The 18,456-nt window shown below is 62.4% G+C and overlaps 1 protein-coding gene across 1 annotated transcript; it reads left to right on the top strand.

Moving 5' to 3' along the window:
• Positions 1–4,964: 4,964 nt before the first annotated feature.
• CSNK2A1 (casein kinase 2 alpha 1) lies at positions 4,965–16,762 on the top strand. Its single transcript, XM_029049412.2, has 12 exons — positions 4,965–5,098; positions 7,839–7,950; positions 9,843–9,944; positions 10,087–10,137; positions 10,454–10,513; positions 12,394–12,477; positions 13,475–13,585; positions 14,323–14,424; positions 14,594–14,694; positions 15,459–15,607; positions 16,409–16,495; positions 16,623–16,762. The coding sequence occupies exons 1-12, from the start codon at positions 4,998–5,000 to the stop codon at positions 16,760–16,762; spliced, it is 1,200 nt and encodes a 399-aa protein (XP_028905245.2). The 5' UTR covers positions 4,965–4,997.
• The last annotated feature ends 1,694 nt before the right edge of the window (positions 16,763–18,456 follow it).

Genomic DNA, 18,456 nt, shown 5'->3' with positions numbered 1-18,456 from the left:
CGGATGGATGGATCTGAATCAGGAAGGCCGAAAGAAGCCTTCAGGAAGGGGGAGGTTTTTGCAAAACCGGGAGTCAGAAGGACCTGGGTTCTCATCCCGACTCCGTCCCTCATCTGCCGTGTGACCTCGGGCCGGTCACTCCCCTTCCCTCTGCCCCCAGGAAGCGCCCGATAAATACCGTTGATCGATCTGGGCTGGGGGTGGGGTGACGAGTTTTGGGAGTTTGGGTCTCCCGCGGGGTGGGTGATGGGAAGGGGCCGTTTCGGGGGCGCCGAGTCCAGTGGTCTCCACGCAGTAAGCCTTCAATAAGGACGATTCGTAAAGAAAGAAAGAGAACTAAAGCTGGGCGCCTCCCGAGATGATGATGATGATGGTAAAAAATTGATCCGTAATCAATCAGCGGGCAACGGTGGGCGGAGCCGGGCTCAAGAAGCGGGGCGGCCTAGCGGGTGGAGCCCGGGGCTGGGAGTCCGAGGAACCCGGGTTGCCCGCCCCTTGTCCGCTGTGTGACCTTGGGTCGGTCACTTCCCGTCTCCGGGCCTCAGTTCCCTCCTCTGGAAAATGGGGATGGAGACCGGGAGCCCCACGGGAGGATGGGGACCGCGTCCGACCCGATTAGCTCTCGTCTACCCCGGTGCTCGGCACACAGTAAGCGCTTAACAGTTACCGTCATAATTATTATTAGCATTATTATTCTCTTGGGCAGCTTGGCGTAGCAGGTAGAGCCCGGGCCTGGGAGGCAGAAGGCCCTGGGTTCTCATCCCGGCTGTGCCCGCTGTCTGCCGTGTGACCTTGGGCCGCTCACTTCACTTCTCTTAGAGAAGCAAAGTGGCCTAGTGGAGGGAGCCCCGGTCTGGGTGTCGGGGGACCTGGGTTTTCATCCCAGCTCCGCCCCTTTCATTCGTTCATCCCGTTGTATTTCTTGAGCGCTCACTGTGTGTAGAGCACTGTACTGAGCGCTTGGGAGAGGACAATAAAACTGACGCGTTGCCTGCCCGCAAGGAGCCGCCGGTCTAGAGGGGGAGACGGAGGTGAAGAGAAATGAAGAAATGATGGAGGGGGACGCGAGCGGTGCGGGGCCGGGACGGGGGAGGAAGAGACGCGGAAGAGAGCGGGAGAAGAGGAGGGCGCGGTCAGGGAAGGCTTCTCGGAGGAGGAGGAGGAGGAGGAGGCGGGCCCGCCGTAAGGCTCCGAAGACCGGGAGAGCGACGGTCTGGGGGCCGTGAGGCGGGACGGGGGTCGGGGGTCAGCGGCCACCCGGGACCCATCGAGGCCCAGCCGGAAGGTTGGCGTTCGAGGAGCCGAGCCTGCGGCCCGGACCGTACTAGACGACCGGCCGGGGGAGGTCGGAGGGGGCCGCGGGATGGACGGCTTCCAAGCCGACGGCGACGAGTTAGTGTTTGTCGCGGAGGGGGCCGGGCCACCGCCCGAGGGTCTCGAGAAGCCGGGGGACGGGTCCTCAACCTTTTTCTTCCGCGTGACCCTGGGCCAGTCACCCCTCCTCTTACGGAAGCAGCGCGGCCGAGCGGGTAGAGCCCGGCCCCGGGAGGCAGAAAGACCCGGGTTCTAATTCCCGCTCCCCCCCCATCTGCCGTGTGACCTCGGCCCGCTCACTTCCCTTCTCTGGGCCTCACTTTCCTCCTCTGTAAGTTGGGGGTTCCATCCCCGTCCTCCCTCCTCCTCAGCTCCCGTGTGGGACCCGATGGTCTTGTGTCTCTCCCGGCGCTTAGTACGGTGCCCGGCACATAGTAAGCGCTTAACCCATAACGTTTTTAGCATTTGGGCAGGTTCGTTCATTCAAGCGTATTTATCGAGCGCTTAATGAGTTACAGTACTTAAGGCACTGTACTGAGCACTTGGGAGAGGACAGTAGAGCTGGTAGACAAGATCCCTGCCCTCAAGGAGCTTCCGGTCTCCTGTGGACGGAGCACTGGACTGAGCGCTTGGGAGAGTCCAGTAAAGTAACCAGACACGGATCCCTGCCCTCGAGGAGCTGACGGTGAGCGGAGCACTGTACTGAGCGCTGGGGAGCATCCAGTAGAGTTACCAGACACCATCCCTGCCCTCGAGAAGCTTGAAAGGCCAGCAGGAGAGACGGACACTGAAATAATTTCATCGTTGGTACTTACTGAGCTCTTTCTGCGGGCAGAGCGCTTTACTGAGCGGTCGGGGGAGTCCAGTCCCGCAGAATCGACATGATCCTTGCCCCCAAAGGGAGGAGGAGAGACGTACTGCGGACAGACGAGCCCCGTTCCGATTTTAGAGGAACAAAGTAGGGCTTGTCTCTTTTGCGGAATTGAACGTTCCAAGCGCTTAGTACAGCGCTGTGCACACAGTAAGCGCTCGATAAAGGCGTTTGAACGAATGAAGGGTCGACGCACCTTTAGGTGCCCGGGAAAAGGATTAGAAAATGGCGGGAGCAGGTTCTTGGACCAGTTGTCTAGAAAAGAAGCAAACCTGCCTTTCCAGCCCCCTTAGCTTGCAGCCCTCCCGGCGCTCAGTACAGTAATAACCATGCTACTCCTTAAGCGCTCCCCAGGCGCACAGCCCCGAGGGAGATCCGGGCCCACGAGCCCGGATCCCGGCCCACGCCGGGCTCCCGGGCGGAGGAGGAGGAGGGAGAGCAGGGTTCGAATCCCCCGTCTTACAGAGGAGGAAACCGAGGTCCCCAGAGGTGAAACCGAGGCCCCCAGAGGTGAAGCCGCCGGCCCGAGGTCACGCGGCAGACGAGGGGCGGAGCCGGGGTATAATAATCATTGTGAAATTTGTTCATTCATTCCGTCGTATTTACTGAACGCTTACTGGGTGCAGAGCACTGTACTAAGCGCTTAAAAATAGTATTGTTAAGCGCTTACTATGTGTCAAGTACTGTTCTAAGCACTGGGGTAGATTCGAGCTAATGAGGTTGCCCCACGGGGGGCTCACAGTCTTCATCCCCGTTGGACAGATGAGGTCACGGAGGCACAGAGAAGCGAAGGGACTTGGCCAGAGTCACACAGCGGACAAGTGGCGGAAGCGGGATCAGAACCCGGGTCCTTCTGAGTCCCAGCCCCGGGCTCCATCCGAAACATTGATTTCTCTTCACGTCCGTCTCCCCCTCTGGACCGTCAGCTCCCTGTGGGCAGGGACCACGTCGGTTGCATTCTGTCATCCTCTCTTGAGCGCTCAGTAAATACGATCGATAGATGTGTATGAACGTCCCTCTCCCCCTCTAGACCGTGAGTTCCCCGCGGGCACGGAACGGGTCCGTTTATCGGTCTGTCGGACTCTCCCAGGCGCTCAGTACAGTGCTCTGCACACGGTATATTCATTTCTGTTCCTGTCCGTCTCCCCCGGTAGCCCGTCAGCTCCTTGTGGGCGGGGTTGGGTCTGTTTATTGTTGTTTTTGGACGCTCCCGAGCGCTGGGAGCGCTCAATAAATGCCGTCGACGGATTTCTATTAACGTCCGTCTCCCCCCTCGAGACTGCCGGCTCGTTGCGGGCAGGGAACGTTTCTACCCGCTGAGCGCTCCCTGGGCGCGGAGCACTGGGCCGTTGGCCTCTCCCGAGCGCTCGGTACGGTGCTCCGCGCACAGGAAGTGCTCGGCGAATGCCGCCGTTGGGTCGATTCCTGTTCGCGTCTGTCTCCCCCCTCCGTCGTCAGCCAGCTGTGGGCCTAGGAGCGTGCCTGCCGGCTCTGTACTGGACCCTCCCGAGCGTTCTGTCCTGCGCTGTGCACACGGGGAGCGCCCAGTAGATGCTGTCGGTCGATTGATACGTTTTAATGTCCGCCTCCCCCTCCCCACTGTCGTTTTGTTAATGGCGTGGGTTAGGCGGGAGGGCTCAGTCAGGGAAGGCCTCCTGGAGGGGGACTGAAATTTCATTCCCGCCCTCAACGAGCTGGCGGTTCGTCGTCGTCATAGCGATGGTGGTATCTGTTAAGCGCCTACCGTGCGGCGGGGACCGGACCGAGCGCCGGGTTGGATCCGAGCAAGTGGGGTCGGACCCGATCCCCGTCCCGGGCGGGGCCGACCGGCTCCATCCCCGCGGGTTTCCCAGAGGAGGGAACTGAGGCTCGGAGAAGGGAAGTGACCGGTCCGAGGCCACACGGCAGACGGGGGGCGGAGTCGGGAGGAGAACCCAGGACCTTCTGCCTCCCGGCCCCGGGGCTCTACCCACTGGCCCGTCCCCTGTCTCTCTGTATCTCTCTCCTTTCTTTCCGGTGGGTCTCTGTCTCCGTCCCCCTCGGTCCTCCTGTGGTTTCTGTCTCTTTCCCCCACCTGGCTCTGGTCTCTGTCTCTGTCCCCCGCCTTCCTCTGTGTCTCTGTCCCTGCCCCCCCTTCTGTGTGTCTCTAATAATTAACTTTAATAATTGTGGTATTTAAGCACTTAATAATGGCATTTGCTAAGCGCTTACTGTGTGCAAAGCACTATTCCAAGCACCGGGGAGGATACAGGGCGATCGGGTCGTGCCACGTGGGGCTCACGGTCTTCATCCCCATTTTCCAGATGGGGTGATTGAGGCCCAGTGAAGTGACTTTCCGAAGTCACCCCGCCGACAAGGATCTGAGCCGGGATTCGAACCCGTGACCCCTGTCTCCCGAGCCCGGGCTCTTCCCACGGAGCCACGCTGCTTCTCTCCGCGGCAGGCAGCGTACTAAGCGCTGGGGTGAACCTAGGCCTGATGGGTTGGGGCGTAGCGGTCTCTGCCCCTCGTGGGGCTCACGGTCTCCTTCCTCGTTTCCCAGAGGCCCAGAGAAGGGAAGTGACAGGTCCGAGGTGACCCCGGCCGAGCCGGGGGCGGGCGGGAGGGGCGGTGGGGCGGGGGTTCGAACCCAGACCCGCGTCCCCTCGGCGGCGCGTCTCCTTGCCGAGCGCCGCCCGCTTCTCTTTCCGCAGTCGGAGGCGCCCGGGGGTCCGGAGGAGGCCCGCCCCGCCCCCGCCCCCCGCCCCGAGGGTCTCGGAGCCCCCCGCCGGCCCGCCGCCCCGCCCCCGCCGCCCCCGCCACCCTGTCGGACATGTCGGGGCCCGTGCCGAGCAGGGCCAGGGTCTACACGGACGTCAACACGCACAGACCCCGAGACTACTGGGATTACGAGTCGCACGTCGTCGAATGGGGGTGGGTACAACCGGCTCCGCGCGGGGCGGCCCGGGGACGGGCGGGGGGACCCGGGGGGCCGGGGGGAGAGCCTCGGCACACCCCATCGCCTCCGGATCGACGAGGTCTAAACCCTATCTGTCTATCGCTCCGGTGGATGGCGCTCTCCCAGGCGCTCGGTACAGCGCTCCGCGCACGGGGAGCGCTCGGCGGAACCCACCGCCCCGGCGAGAGAGGCGGAAGACACGCTCCCGCTCGCATCTAGGAGTCCGGCGTTCTCAATTCTATTTTATCCTACCACTCTGCTGGGTCGGACTTGCCCAGGCGCTCAGTACAGTGCTCCGCACGCAGAAACTGCTCAGTAAACACCACTGATGCGGCGACAGGTCTAATAATAATAACGTTGGTATCTGTTCAGCGCCTACTATGTGCCGAGCACCGTTCTAATCGCTGGGGGAGATACGGGGTCATCGGGTTGTCCCGCGCCCGGTCTCCATCCCCATTTTACGGACGAGGTCACCGAGGCCCAGAGAAGTAAAGTGACCGGCCCCAGGTCGCCCAGCAGACCAGCGGCGGAGCCGGGATTAGAACCCGTGACCCTCTGACTCCCAGGCCCGGGCTCTACCCACTGAGCCACGCTGCTTCTAAATTACTTTATGTTTTTCATCTATAAATAAAACATATATATATATATATAGAGTCACCATAAATTATTTATAAAACATCTGTCTCCCCCTCTAGACCCTCAGCTCCTTTTGGGCAGGGAAGGCGTCTACCCTCCCCGTTGGATCGGACGCTCCCGAGCGCTCAGTACAGTGCTCTGCACAAAGGAAGCGCTCGGTAAATTCCCTTGATTGCAGCCATAGGGGTGGAAGACACGAGTGAGTTCGCGTCTATAACTCCCGAATTATAAACTACCAATAAACCACTTTATAAATTACTGTAAACTACTCTATAAACTACTCCAAATTATAAGCCGCTCTATATTTCATTATATATAAATATAAATCAAACATTTTATTTGTCTACGTAGAAGTGATTACTATAAATAGCGTACTTGATAATAAAGTCTTTCTCCCCCTCTAGACCGTTGGTTACAGTCTACCAGATGTGCTGGATCGAACTCTCCCAAGCGTTCAGGACAGTGCTCTAGGTTCTAGGCTATACATTATATTATATGTATGTGAATAAAATAGCCAAATAAAATGTAAATAAAGTAACAGATAATATGCAATACAATTATAATAAAGTAAAATATATTTTATTAAAATAATTGTGAGCCTCACACGGGACAACCCGATTACTCTGTTTCTACTCCAGCGCGTAGAACAGTCCTGCGCACGTAGTAAGCGCTTAACGAATGCCATCGTTATACAGTATATTATCACTAAAAATTGCCTATTTATAATCACGTCCGTCTCCCCCGTAGACCTCGGGCTCCTTGTGGGCAGGGAAGCTTGTCGATCGGGTCCTCCCGAGCGCTCGGTACAGCGCTCCGCCCACGGGAAGCGCTCAGAAAACACCGTAGATGCCGAGAGTTGGAAGACGAGACTGTCACATCTCTAACTTCCAAATTAGAAATTACTTTATTTACCATATGTGTAAATAACGTATATATTTGTATGTAATCACTGCAGGTTACTTATTTACGATCACGTCGGTCTCCCCCACCCCAGACCGTCAGCTCCTTGCGGGCAGGCAACGCGTCTGCCCACTCTGTTAGGGCGGACTCTCCCGAGCGCTCGGGGCGGCGCTCCGTACGCGGGAAGCGCTCAGTAAATCCCACTGAGCGACCCTCCCTCCCCCCTCACAGGGGACAGACACCGCTCAGCGCTCCGCACGCCGTAAGCGCTCGGTGAATGCCTTCGACGATGGCGACCGGCGATCCCGGCCCTCGAGGAGCCCCGGGCTGAGCGCCTGGGGGAGTCCGATCCAGTTAGCCGACCCCGACGGCTGCCCTCAAGGAGCCGACGGTCTGGCAGTCCGTCGGTGATGTTGACTGAGCGCTTCCCGCCTGCGGAGCACTGGACTGAGCGCGTGGGGGAGTCCAGTCCAATAAAGCGGGTAGATAGGATCCCTACCCACAAGGAGCTGACAGCCTAGCAGTCCGCCGGTGTTATTTACCGAGCGCTTCCTGCGGGCGCGGCGCTTCGGAGAGTCCGTCCCAGTAGAACCGTTCGGCGCCGTCCCTGCCCCCAGGGAGCTGTGAGCTCGTTGCGGGCAGGGAACGTGTCCGTTCAGCGTTGTCCTGGACTCTCCCGAGCGCTCAGTACAGCGCCCCGCGCCCGGTCTGTTCATTTCTCTTCACGTCGGTCTCCCCCTCTGGACCGTCAGCCCCTCGCCGGCCGGGAACGGGTCTCTTTACCCTTCTCTCGGACTCTGGTTCGGTCGTGTTTTTTGAGCGCTTACTGTGTGAACTTCCCAAGCGCTCGAATTGTCCTTTCCGACCGCTTAGTCCAGTGCCCTGCGCACGGTCAGCGCCCAGTAAATATGATCGAATGAATGCAGAGCGCTGTACTAAGCGCTTAATCCGCTGCTCCGCATCCAGTAAGCGCTCAGTAGATACGATCGAGTGAGTGAACGAAGGAGCTTCCCACTCTCTGAAAATGTGGGGGGTCTGGGGGGGGGGCGGGGTGTCTGCTGCAGATCAGAGACCCCAAAAACCTGTGGGGCGGGGGGATGGGGGGAGAAGATGACTCCGCGCCCCCCCCGGTGACCCCCCGCGCCCCCCCCCCCCGATCCCCCCCCCCCCCCCCCGCAGGAACCAGGACGACTACCAGCTCGTCCGGAAACTAGGCCGCGGGAAATACAGCGAGGTGTTCGAAGCCATCAACATCACCAACAACGAGAAGGTCGTCGTCAAAATTCTCAAGGTCGGTGGGGCGGCGGGGGGCCGGGGGGGACCTCTGGGGAGGGCGAGGGGGGCCCGGGGTCAGGGTCCGCCCGCTAGGCCGCCCGGCTTCTCCCCACTTCCTCTCTAAGAGAAGGGAAGTGACTCATCCAGGCTCACACGGCAGCCAGGCAGACGGTCCTATTCGTCGAGCGAGAAGCGGCGCGGCTCAGTGGAAAGAGGTCGGGCTTGGGAGTCAGAGGTGGTGGGTTCTAATCCCGCCTCCGCCGCTTCTCAGCTGGGTGACTTTGGGCCAGTCACTTCGCTTCTCTGGGCCGCAGTGACCTCATCCGGAAAATGGGGATGAAAACTGTTAGCCCACGTGGGACAACCTGATGACCTTATATCCCCCCTTAGCGCTTAGAACAGTGCTTGGCACATAGTAAGTGCTTAACAAATGCCGTTGTTTTTATTATTATCGTTCTTTACAAGCGCGGCCTAGCGGAGAGAGCCCCGGGGCCGGGAGTCGGAGGCCCCGGGTTCTCGGTGTGGCTCCTCCGCCCGTCTGCCGCAATTTAATCTCATCCATGGTTTATTGATTCCTCTTCCTGTCCGTCTCCCCCTCGAGACCTTTAGCTCCTTGTGGGCGGGGGGGTGTGTCTCTTTATTGTTATATTGGACTCTCCCGAACGCTTAGGACAGCGCTCTGCCTGCAGTATATTTATATTCATATCTGTCTTCCCCTCTAGGCGGTCAGCTTCTTGTGGACAGGGAATATTTCTATTAGATTCTTCTTTTGGTCGCTCCCGAGCGCTTAACCCAGTGCCCTGCACCCACCCTATTCATTCTCTTCGCGTCTGTCTCCCTCTGCTCTAGACCGCCAGCTCCTTGTGGGCAGGGAATGGTTCTGTGTATTGTGGTATTGCACTCTCCCAAGCGCTCAGCACAGTGCTCCGCATCCACTATATTCATTTCCCTTCCTGTCGGTGTCCCCCTCTAGACCGTCAGCTCGGGGTGGGCAGGGACGGAGCCTGTTCATTCTCCTCTCGTAATCAGCCGGTCAGTCGGTGCTATTTAGCGAGCACTTGCTGCGTGCAGAGCAGTGTACAGAGCGCTTGGGAGAGTCCCATAGAAGAGATGCATCCCCTGCCCCCACCGAGCTTACGATAGTATCCATTCCGGTGGGCCTTAAGCGCTTACTGTGTGCTAAGGGCTGGGGGAGACGGAGGCCGACGGGGTCGGCCCCGGTCCCCGTCCCCCCGGGAGGTTCACGGGCGGGAGGGCCGAGGTGGAACCCCCATCTTGCAGGTGAGGTCACTGAGGCCCAGAGGAGTGGCGCGGCTCGCCCGAGGCTCAACAGCAGAGCCCCGGCGGAGCCGGGCTGAGAACCCAGGAGCTCCCGCCACCCAGCCCCGGCCGGCCTCTACCCGCTAGGCCGCCCTGCTGCTTCCCACCTGGCCACCCCTCCGAGCCCCATCGGAGGCCCGCCGCCGCCGCCTCCTCCCAGAAGCCTTCCCTGGCTTCTCCCGCTCCCTTCCGCGTCGCCCCGACTCCCTCCCTTTCTCCCTCCCCCCTCCCAGCGCTTAGTACGGCGCTCTGCACGCGGGGAGCGCTCGGTCAGTGTAATCATTAACGATAATAGTAACGGTGGGATGCGTTGGGCGCTTACCCTGTGCCAGGCATTGGACTAAGCGCTGGGGCGGGGCCGAGCAAATGGGGTGGGACACAGTCCCTGTCTTCGAGGAGCTGACGAGACACCGAGGGTATTCCTTGAGCGCCTCAACGGGGGATGTGTATCGAGCGCCTCAGGCGGGGTGTTCATCGAGCGCCTCGACCAGGGGTCGTTCACTGAGCACCTCCGGTGAGTGGCGCTCTGTACTGAGCACTTGAGAGCGCCCAGGGCCGCGTAGCCACCCGGCACCTCTCTTCTTCCAGCCGGTGAAAAAGAAGAAAATCAAGCGGGAAATAAAAATCTTAGAAAACCTGCGCGGAGGACCCAACATCATCACCCTGGCCGACATCGTCAAAGACCCCGTGGTGAGGACCCCGGACCCCCCGGACCCCCTTGGTCCCCTGGACCCCGGGATTTCCTCCTCCCTCCGCCCAGCCCCTAACCTGGGCCCGTCTCGGTCTCTCTCCATCTCTGTCTCTCTCCGTCTCTGTCTCCCCTCTGGCCTAGTCCCGGACCCCGGCCCTGGTTTTCGAGCACGTAAACAACACAGACTTTAAGGTACGTGGGGTGGCGGCGGGCGGGCAGGGGGTTTCTCGGTTGACTGTTTTGTAACGGGGGCGGGGGGCTGGGAGTCAGAGGACCCGGGTTCTCATCCCGGCTCCGCCCCTTTCTGCCGTGTGACCTTGGACCGGTCACTTCCCTCGTCTCGGAGCAGCAGCACGGCCTAGCGGGGAGAGCCCGGGGCTGGGGGTCAAGGAGCTTGGGTTCTCACCCCTACCCCGCTCTCCCCCCGCTTTTCCCCCCATCTGGGTCACACGCGTGTACACGCGTGGGCGTGCCCACACCCACCCACCCCCGCCCTCTGTCCCCGCAGCAACTGTACCAGACGTTAACGGACTACGACATCCGGTTTTACATGTATGAGATCCTCAAGGTGAGTGGGGGCGGGGGAGACGGGGCCCCGGGGGTGGGGGTCGTTTCTACCCAGACCCACCCTGGCGCCGATCGATCGATCGGTGCTATGTATTGAGCGCTTCCTGGTGGCAGAGCGCTGGACTGAGCGCTTGGGAGAGTCCGACCCAACAGAGTTGGGAGACCTGTTCCGTGCCCAAAAGGAGCGATCGGTCGATCCATCCGTGCGGTGTATTGAGCGCTTCCTGGGGGCAGAGCCCCGTAGTAAGCGGTCGGGAGAGGCCGATGTAAAAGAGCAGGTAGACGCGTTCCCCGCCCACAAGGAGCTGACAGTCTGTCAGTCCAGCGATGGTATTTATTGAGCACCAGCTGTGTGCAGAGCGCTACCCCGAGCTCTTGGGAGAGTCCAGTCCAACAGGGTGGGTGGTAGACCCGAGCCCTGCCCAGAAGGAGCTGGCAGTCCAGTATCCATCGATGGTATTTTTTGAACGCTTCCCATGTGCAGAGCACTGTAGTAAACGGTCGGGAGAGTCCTTTGTATCTAGTGCGTAGGCCCGTTTCCCGCCCACGACGAGCTGACGGTCTGGCAGTCATCGGCTGTGTGACCTTGGAGCAGTCACTTCACTTCTCTGGGCCTCAGTTCCCCCTCTGTCAAATGAGGATTCAGAATTTAAGTTCCGCGTGGGACAGGGACCGTGTCCAATCTGATGATGTTGTTTCTCCCCCAGCGCTTAGTACAGTGCCTGGCACATAGTAAGCGCTTCCCAGAATCTAATTATTACTGTTATGCCACCGAATAATTGATTCCAGGTAGTGTAGGCGATCGATTCACCACAGCAACCCAGGGGCATCCTGGCTGCTGAGGGAATAATAATAATAATAATAGTGGTATTTATTAAGTGCTTACTGTGTGCCAACCACTGTACTAAGCGCTAGGGGAGATCCCAGGTCTTCAGGTCCCACCTGGGGCTCACAGTCGTAAGTAGGAGGGGGAACAGGGATTGAATCCCCATTTTGCAGAGGAGGGAACTGAGGCCCAGAGAAGTGAAGTGACTTGTCTAAGGTCACACAGCAGGCAAGGGGTGGAGTCGGGACTAGAACCCAGGTCCTTCTGACTCCCAGCCCCCGGGCTCTACCCATTAGGCCGCTCTGCTTCTGTTCTATATGTTATTGTCCGTCTCCCCTTCTAGACCGTCAGCTCGATGCGGGCAGGGACCGCGACTGCCCCCTCTGCTACACTGAATTCTCCCACCTGCTTAGTGCAGCAAAGGAGCCAGAATTAGAACCCAGATCCTTCTGGCGCCCAGGCCCGGGCTGTTCCCGCTGGGCCGTGGGGAAGCGATGTGCGTCGCGCGCGCGCCGGGGGAGGCCGAGGAAGGGAGCGGCAGAAGTGGGTCCCCTCTCAGGGTCCGGGGCGAAGGTCGACCGTGTTGACTCGCACAATCGTCTCTCCCCCCGCAAAAATCGTCTCTCCCCTCCTTCCGCTCACCCACGCGACCCTTGGCGAGGAGGTAAAAGACGGTTTTCGTGAGCCCTGCCGCTCACGCCGGGGTAAGGAGAGGAGTGGCTCGCGGCGGGCAGGAAACGTGTCTGTTTAGTGGCCTGTCGCACTCTTCCGGGCGCTCGGTAGAGTGCTCTGCACACAGTAAGCGCTCAGTAAACGCGACTGAATGAAAGAGGAGAAGCAGGGGTCGGGCCTTCTCCCAGATCCCCGGGCGAATGGGCTGAAAGCAGGAGGGATTGCAGTTAGATGTAAGGAAGAGCCCGCCGGGAACCAGGGGCGAAGAGACGCCGGCTTCAGGAGGGAGGAGAGGGCGGAGGCTCCCGCCCGGGGAGACGTTGGAGGAAGGCGCGCTCGCCTGACCTCCCTCCCGCGGGTCTCCCTCCCCCGGCCACCTCCAGGCCCTGGATTACTGCCACAGCATGGGGATCATGCACAGAGACGTCAAGCCCCACAACGTCATGATCGACCACGAACACAGAAAGGTACCCGGCGGATCGCCCCCCACCCCCCACCCCGGGCTCCCCGCCGGCTGCGGGTCGGGGGGCTCGCCCCATTTGCCTTACTCTTTGGGGATGGGGAGAGGCGGTCCTCATGGGGGTGACCCTCCGCAAGAGGGATGGGGCAATTACGAGGGGAATTCAGTCCGGCAGGAAGGGAGAGTAGGAGGGGAAAATCGGAGGTCGGAGACGATCTTCTTTGGGTTAGCCCCAGAACGGGGGTGGGGCGATTACGAGGGGAATTTAGTCCGGCAGGAAGGAGAGTAGGAGGGAAAAATGGGAAGCCGGGGAGAGACGATCCTCCCTGGCGTAGTCCCAGAACGGGTGGCGTATTTACGAGGGGAATTTAGTCCGGCAGGAAGGAGAGTAGAAGGGAAAAGTCGGAGGCCGGGAAGAGACGGTAAGCAGCGTGGCTCAGTGGGAAAGCACGGGCTTAGGAGTCAGGGGTCGTGGGGTCTAATGCCGGCCTCGCCACCTGTCAGCTGTGTGACTTTGGGCCAGTCACTTCACTTCTCCGTGCCTCAGTGACCTCATCTCTGAAATGGGGATTAAGATCGTGAGGCTCACGTGGACAGCCTGATTACCCTGTATCGACCCCAGCGCTTAGAACGGTGCTTTGCACATAGCGCTGAACAAACACCGACATCATTATGAAGGAGGTGGCCCCAGAGCAGAGGTTAGGAAATTACGAGGGGAATTTAGTGAGGCAGGAAGGAGAGTAGGGTCGCTCAGAGGCCGGGGAGAAACGGTCCCCGTTGGGTAGCCCCAGAACAGGGGTGGGGCAATTATGAGAGAAATTTAGTGTGGCGGGAAGGAGAGCGGGGGGGAAATCGGAGGTCGGGGAGAGGCTGGGGGCGGCCTCCCTTCCCACGGCCCCAGTCGCGACGAGGCCCGGGTTCGATCAGACCCCCCGGCCGCCCCTCCCGCCCCCGCCCCCGCCCCGGGACCCACCGTTTCCCCCCTCCCTCCTCCCGTCGGCCAGTTGCGGCTGATCGACTGGGGCCTGGCCGAGTTCTACCACCCGGGGCAGGAGTACAACGTGCGAGTCGCCTCCCGCTACTTCAAGGGGCCCGAGCTGCTCGTCGACTACCAGGTGTGTGCTCGCAGGGGCTGTGGGGGCGGGGCGGCGGGGGGGACCGGCCCGGAGGGGACGTGACGGACGCCGCGAGGGACCCCCCCCCGCCCCCCGAAGGTGCCAACCGAGCCTCCCGGGAAAACTTCCCGACCTCAGCAGCCCCTCGGCGGGGTTTGTCGAGCGCCTCCCGTGCGCAGAGCGCCGTACTGAGCGCTTCGGGGAGGGTCCAGTAGGGCAGAGTTGGTAAACACATCGTCCCGTGCCTGCGAGGAGCTGACGGTCAGTCGGTCAGCGGGCCTGGGCCGACCCCTGTCTCTGAAGGAGTCGGTGAGACGCGCTCACAGTCTCGCTCTGCCCTTCGGGTGAGGCTGGGGGGACGACGCGGGGGGTGCCGGCTACGTGGGCGCGTAGGTTAGGAGGCGGGCGCCCGAGGGCGGCATCGGTCGACTCCGAAGGTCCCGGGTTCGGCCCGGGGCCGGTCGCTTCGCTTCTGGGCCTCCGTTCCTTCCTCCATCCGGTGGGGATGGCGACGGCCAGCCCCGCGGGCGACGGGGACCGGGTCCGACCCGACGGGCTCGTGTCTCCCGCAGCGCTCAGTACGGTCCCCGGCACCGAGTAAGCGCGTAACAAATGCCAGCCTTACTGTTACCGTTACCGCGGTGACCCCCGGGGGGCGGGCGGGACCGGGGCGGGGCGGCGGTGTCCCCCCCCCCCCCAGAGGTGACAGGGGCCGCTGTCGGGGGGCGCGGGCGCAGATGTACGACTACAGCCTGGACATGTGGAGCCTGGGCTGCATGCTCGCCAGCATGATCTTCCGCAAGGAGCCCTTCTTCCACGGACACGACAACTACGACCAGGTGACCGCCGGCCCCCCGCCCCGCCCCTGGGGTCGCCCGGGCCGGGAGGTGGGGAGGGCGAGGCGGCCCCGGCCCGGCCCCGGGGAAACGGGGAGGGGTCTCCCGGGGGTCCGGAGGGCCGCCCGCGTCCGCCCCGCGCTGAGCGCCGCGTCCTCCGCCTGCGACGCAGCTGGTGAGAATAGCCAAGGTCCTGGGCACGGAGGACCTCTACGACTACATCGACAAGTACAACATCGAGCTCGACCCCAGGTTCAACGACATCTTGGGCAGGTGAGGCGCCCCCCGCCCAGCCCGACCCGGGCATCTCCCCCCCACCCTCCGGAGGCACCAGCCGGGTGCCCGTGTTGAGAAGCAGCACGGCATAGCGGGTGGAGCTCGGGGCTGGGAGTCGGAAGGTCCTGAGTTCTAAACCCGCCTCTGCCCCTTGTCTGCTGTGTGACCTCGGGTGAGCCACTTCTCTTCTCTGGGGCCTCGGTTCTCTCATCTGCCAAATGGGGATGAAGACCGTGAGCCCCACGTGGGACAGCCCGACGACGGTGCTCAGCACGTAGTAAGCGCTTCACTAATACCATCTATACAGAGCTCGGGCCGGGTGGACAGGAGGTCCCCGGTTCCCCTCCCGGCTCCGCCCCTCGTCTGCCGGGTGACCTCGGGCCGGTCGCTTCCCTGCTCCGGGCCTCGGTTCCCTCCTCCGTCAAATGGGGCCGAAGACCGTGAGCCCCACGGGGGACGGGGACGGCGTCCATCCCGATGACCCTGTATCTCCCCCAGAGCGTAGAACAGCGCTCGGCCCGGAGTAAGCGCTGAACAGACACCGCCACGATTATCAGCCGAGGCTCTCCCTGGCCCGCCCCGGGTCTGTCCCCGCTGAGCGCTTGGGAAGGGGGGCGTCTAGCAGAGCGAGTCGCCACGGTCCCCGCCTCCCGGGAGGCGACTCCGGCGTGGCGGCGGGGGGCGGCGGGGAGCCGCCCGTGCCGTCCGTCCCGTGGTGGGCGGGGAAACTGAGGCCGGACGCCTCTCTCTCGCCCCGCCAGGCACTCGCGGAAGCGGTGGGAGCGCTTTGTGCACAGCGAGAACCAGCACCTGGTCAGCCCCGAGGCCCTGGACTTCCTGGACAAGCTGCTGCGATACGACCACCAGTCCCGCCTCACCGCCCGCGAGGCCATGGAGCACCCCTACTTCTGTGAGCCGGACCCCGAAACGAAGACGAGTACCCCGCGGGGAGGGCGGCGGGGGGGGGGGCCGTCCGCCCGAGGCCGCGTCCGCGTCCCGCCGCCGGCGTCGGCCCGAGCCCGCCCGCCCGGCGATCCTTCGTCCGTTCGGTCCCGTTGGTTGACGCCCGGGGGTCGTCGGTCGTATCTATCGAGCGCCCGCCGTGTGCGGAGCGCTGGGCCGAGCGCCCGGAAAGTACAGATGGGCCGCAGAGGGAGACCGTCCCCGCCCACCGCGGGCTCACGGGCTCCGGGGGGGAGGCGGGCGAGTCGACGGGCGGCGATAGGAAGAAAGAGAGTTAGACGTCTCTAATTGTACACGTCACAACGAGTTAGAGGGGTTTTAATGTAAATCAGATAGAACGACAGAGAGGAGTAAATGGAATTAACAGACGTAGGAGGGACGACGTCGGTCCGCGTGTGGCCGTAGGGGGGCCGGGTCCGCTCGCGGCTCGCGCGTGTGGGGCCGTGCGGGCCCGTGACCGCGTGTGTCGGCGTGCGTCCGCCCGCGACCGTCCGGGGGGGGGGGGTCTGTCCTGTCCGGCTACTGGCTTGTGACCACGTGTGGTTTTGTGCGTCCGGGGGCTCTGACCGACTACTAGCGTGTGACCACGGGGGTGTGTGTGTCTGCGAGAGACAAAGTGCCAGAGAGGCGGAGACGCAGAGACTCCCACACACGCACGGGCCGAGCGTCCGGGCGGTGCCGGGGCGCGACGGCCCCCGCGGTGACGCCCCCTCCCCCGTCTCCTCCCCCTCCCCGCCCCCTCCCCCAGACCCCATCGTGAAGGACCAGGCGCGGATGGGCTCGTCCACCCTGGCCGGGGGCAGCGCCCCCGTCAGCACCGCCAACATGATGGCAGGTCAGTGCCGCCGCCGCCGCCGGGACCCCCGGCGGGACGCCGGGGGGGGCGCGGGGCGGGGGGGGGGGGGGGGGGAAGCGGGGGGGGGGGGGTCCGAGGCGCGACCGCCCGCTTCCTTACGTTGCAGGGATCTCGTCGGTGCCGACGCCGTCCCCGCTGGGGCCCCTGAGCGGCTCCCCCGTCATGGCCGCCGCCGCCGCCGCCGCCGCCAACCCCCTGGGGCTCCCGGTGCCCGCGCCCGCCGCCGCCGCCGCCGCCCCCCAATAATGCCCGCGCGGCCCGGGGGGCGGGCGCGGGCGCGGGGGCGGGGCCGCGGCGGCGGGGAGGGGGCGGCCGCCCGTTGCTTGTGGATTTATAGTAGTTCAGTCATTATAAAAAACAAAAAAAGAATTTATTCTAGGCTGACTTATTTTTCTTTCTCCCCCCACCCCTCCCCTCTCCGCCCCCTCCCTCCCCTCTCCCCCCCGCCCCCTTTCCCATTATTTTTTACTCACTTTTTGGGAACTCGGGGGCTCCCCTGAAAACGACCCGCGGGTGAGGGAACGGTCGAGGGACGGACACGGTGTGGGAGCGGTTTGGGGGGCGGCTTCCCGTGGGGCCGCTCCCCTGCCTCCTCGCCCAGCTGGGTCTCCCTTCCCCCCCTCACACACACACACACACACACACGACACGGGCCCCCACCCCCTCGGGGTCGGGGGTCCGGAACGGGGGGCTTTTCCTCACCCCGGAGACGGGGGAGGAGGAGGAGGAGCCGTCTGAGCGGAGCTCGGCGGGCCACGGTGATGGAAACCGGACGTTGGTCCCATCCCGCCCCCCAAAATTCCTCTTTTGGACACCCCCCAACCTCCCCCTCTTCCCTCAGGGGCGAGGGCGTCCCAGAAACGTCTCCCGGTCCCGGGGCGGGGGGCCGGCGGGAGGACCCCAACCCCCGCCCCCCCCGTTTCCTTTCCGAACGTGGAATTTCGAAATGAATTTTGATCCTGACTCTCTGACCCCTCTCTTCTGTTTTCCCAAAGAGGATTTAAAAACAAAAATAATAGTTTTCGCGCGGAAGGACGCCGAGGTGGCCGCTCAACGGACGGAGACCCCCCCCCACCTTCAGGCAAAAGCCGCCGGTGGGGTTTTCCATCTCCCGCCTCCCCCCCGACCCCCTTTCGCGTCCCCCGGAGAACAGAAGCGGGGAACAAAAAAAAAATCAAATTATGAACCCGGGGACCCCAGGCCAAGTATGCGGGGTCCCTCCTCTCCCTTCCCTCTGCCCCCGTTCTCCGCCCCCACCCCCACCCCCGCCTTCTTTGCTGTGTGTATATATATATAAAAAATACCTTGTCCTTCATATGTGAAAGATCCAGTGGTGGAATTCTTTGGTGTAAATAAATGTTTGGTTTTATTTATCGAGGTTAAACTTAAGTTCCCTGTGTAAAAGGTCTCTCGGGGTGGGCGCGGGGGGGGGCGGGGGCGCGATCCGACGGGAGGGGGATTAAGCTTTTCCCGTTTTTACGCACCCTTTGTACGATCTGCTGGGGGAGTTGAGGGGTGCGGCGTCTGAATGGCAGAAACAAGCCAAAGTTATCTCTATTTTCGGGTCCTCTGCCCTAAAGCTATTTGGGGTGACGCCTCACCGCGATTTGGGGGGGTCGAAGCCGGTTCGGGGGGTGCCGATTCTCCCCCCACCCCCCGGTCATGGCCGCCCGGGCCTCCTCTAAGCACAATAGTTGAGCCTCGGTGGTCCCGGTCCCCGCCCCCACCCCCCACCGCCACCCCCCGGGCCGGACGGAGACGAAATCTCGGGGTCGGGGGGGAGGGTCGCCGCCGTGTCTGCTTGTGCGACGGAGGAGGGAGCGCAGAGAGACCGGAGTCGGCCCTCGGCGGGAGCCGGGGCGTCTTTCGTGCCTTCTTCGAATCTCGTCTTTCTTTTTTGCTTTTCCTGAAAAAACTCATAAACAAAAAGGCCACGAGAG

Source organism: Ornithorhynchus anatinus, chromosome 21 (assembly GCF_004115215.2).
Source record: "Ornithorhynchus anatinus isolate Pmale09 chromosome 21, mOrnAna1.pri.v4, whole genome shotgun sequence".
NCBI classification, from domain to species: domain Eukaryota; kingdom Metazoa; phylum Chordata; class Mammalia; order Monotremata; family Ornithorhynchidae; genus Ornithorhynchus; species Ornithorhynchus anatinus.
Note: the sequence above shows the minus strand (reverse complement) of the source record. Positions and strands in the feature narration are given on the sequence as shown.

Bases quoted from the DNA above. Each gene is read 5' to 3' on its own strand.
- CSNK2A1 (XM_029049412.2), top strand. From the start codon at position 4,998: ATGTCGGGGCCCGTGCCGAGCAGGGCCAGGGTCTACACGGACGTCAAC. The intron at 13,586-14,322 runs GTGTGTGCTCGC...GCGCGGGCGCAG, and splicing joins AGCTGCTCGTCGACTACCAG to ATGTACGACTACAGCCTGGA. The intron at 16,496-16,622 runs GTCAGTGCCGCC...CTTACGTTGCAG, and splicing joins CACCGCCAACATGATGGCAG to GGATCTCGTCGGTGCCGACG.